This window comes from Otolemur garnettii, unplaced genomic scaffold (genome assembly GCF_000181295.1).
Source record: "Otolemur garnettii isolate 467f Iridium unplaced genomic scaffold, OtoGar3 scaffold00299, whole genome shotgun sequence".
NCBI lineage: Eukaryota > Metazoa > Chordata > Mammalia > Primates > Galagidae > Otolemur > Otolemur garnettii.
The window spans coordinates 363,002-364,717 of record NW_003852694.1 but is presented as its reverse complement, the minus strand read 5'-3'; the positions used below and the strand labels follow the sequence as shown (position 1 = coordinate 364,717).

General features: G+C 36.9%; 1 protein-coding gene and 1 long non-coding RNA gene across 4 annotated transcripts in view; one reads left to right on the top strand and one right to left on the bottom strand.

Moving 5' to 3' along the window:
- LOC111722639 overlaps positions 1–1,716 on the top strand; it is a 12,284-nt gene that overhangs the window by 1,041 nt on the left and 9,527 nt on the right. The gene's annotated exons all lie outside the window — the stretch shown is intronic.
- Positions 1–1,716, bottom strand: part of CLEC7A (C-type lectin domain containing 7A) — a 16,142-nt gene that overhangs the window by 8,179 nt on the left and 6,247 nt on the right. For 2 of the 3 annotated variants that reach the window (XM_003803368.3, XM_012813762.2), the window contains exon 4: positions 554–702. In XM_003803368.3, the coding sequence (XP_003803416.1) occupies positions 554–702 (149 nt within the window). Of the gene's footprint in view, positions 1–553; positions 715–1,716 lie in introns of all 3 variants that reach the window. The other variant, XM_012813763.2, reaches the window with a different exon arrangement.

Genomic DNA, 1,716 nt, shown 5'->3' with positions numbered 1-1,716 from the left:
AAAAAAAAAAAAAAAAAAAAGATTTGTTTTAGCTAGGCACAGTGGTTTATGCCTATAATCCTAGCATTTTGGGAGCCTGAGGTCGGTGGACCTTCTGAGCTCAGGAGTTCAAGAACAGCCTCAGCAAGAGTGAGACTCTGTCTCTAAAAAATAGCAGGGCATTGTGGCAGGTGCCTGTAGTCTAACTACTCATGAGGCTGAGGCAAGATTACTTGAGCCCAAGAGTTTGAGGTTGCTGTGAGCTATGAGACCCATGGCACTCAACCCCAGGGCACAGAGTGAGACTGTCTCAAAATAATAATAATAATAAAAATAAAGGATTTGTTTTAAAGTTAAATTGTTTATATCTTACATTAATTATTAAAAAATAAAAGCATATACCATACACTTTACACTTTACTTGTTTAATGCATGCTATTATCATTATCATTATTATTGTTAAAGGACATTTAAAATAAATTTATTTTAGGGACAATTGTCATTACCTGGAATCTCCCTCTATTTTTTTCCTCGATACAGACCACAGTTTTAAATGAAGTTTATTTACACTTACCAATTCTTTTGGGCTGTCTATCTTTAGGAGATTCGAGTTCAGTTGAGAGCACTGTATTTTACTGCTTTTCCAGGACTCTAGTGATGTTCTAAATAGATAACAGCTCTTCTCATGTATAATCCAATTAGGGGGACAAGAGCTGGAAGGCACTTCCGGAACTCCTGGAAATAAAAGATAAGTATCATGAGGTTCATAGAATACCAATTCACTCTTTTGGTGCAAGTTCTGGTCATCTTAAGAACGAACACTTAATAAATAATCAGTGAGTTACCATTATATTTTTATACCACTTATATTTCATCTTAATTCAAACTATAGGGTTATGATTTTACAGAACAGAATACATTCAAATCTCTCTATTTAAAGTTTAAATTTAAAAGTAACTATAAACATTATTTTAGAGAGCCAACTATCCTTTCATTCTTTCTTCTTCTTCTTCATTTTTTATTTTTTTCAAACATGGTCTGTCTCTTTTGCCCAAGTTAGAGTGCACCGTAGCTCACTGCAGTTTTATTTATTTTTAATTTTTTTCAGACAGAGTCTCACTGTGTCACCCTCGGCAGAGGGCAGTGGCATCACAGCTCACAGCACTTCCAACTCTTGGGCTTAAGTGATGATCTTGCTTCAGCCTCCCAAGTAGCTGGGACTATATGCGCCCACCACAGTGCCCAGCTAGCTTACTGCAATTTTAAACTCCTGGGCTTAACACCTCTTAAGCCACAGCCTTCCCAGTAGCTGGGACTACAAGTATCAACTACCAACCATGGCTAATTTTTCTTTTCTTTCTTTTTCTTCTTTTTTTTTTTTGAGAGATAGGGTCTTGCTATTACCCAAGCTGGTCTTGAACTCCTGGCCTCAAGCAATTCTCCTACCTCTCAAAGTGCTCGGATTACAGGGGTGAGACTCAATGCTCAACTCTATCTATGTCTTCTTGACTTGTCTTTCATTCCTTCAAATCTGCCCAGAACTACCTTTCTCTATAATAACTTTTTAAAGTCAGTTCACTCAAAAATCAGTCATTAAGATACACTAGAATCTCAAGTGACTTATTTTATAATGTGAGATCCATTTCAGAATAAGGCTTTAAAAATAAAAAAAGTATAAGGACAGCTTGGCGCCTGTGGCTCAAGTGGATAAGGCGCCAGCCACATACACCTAAGGTG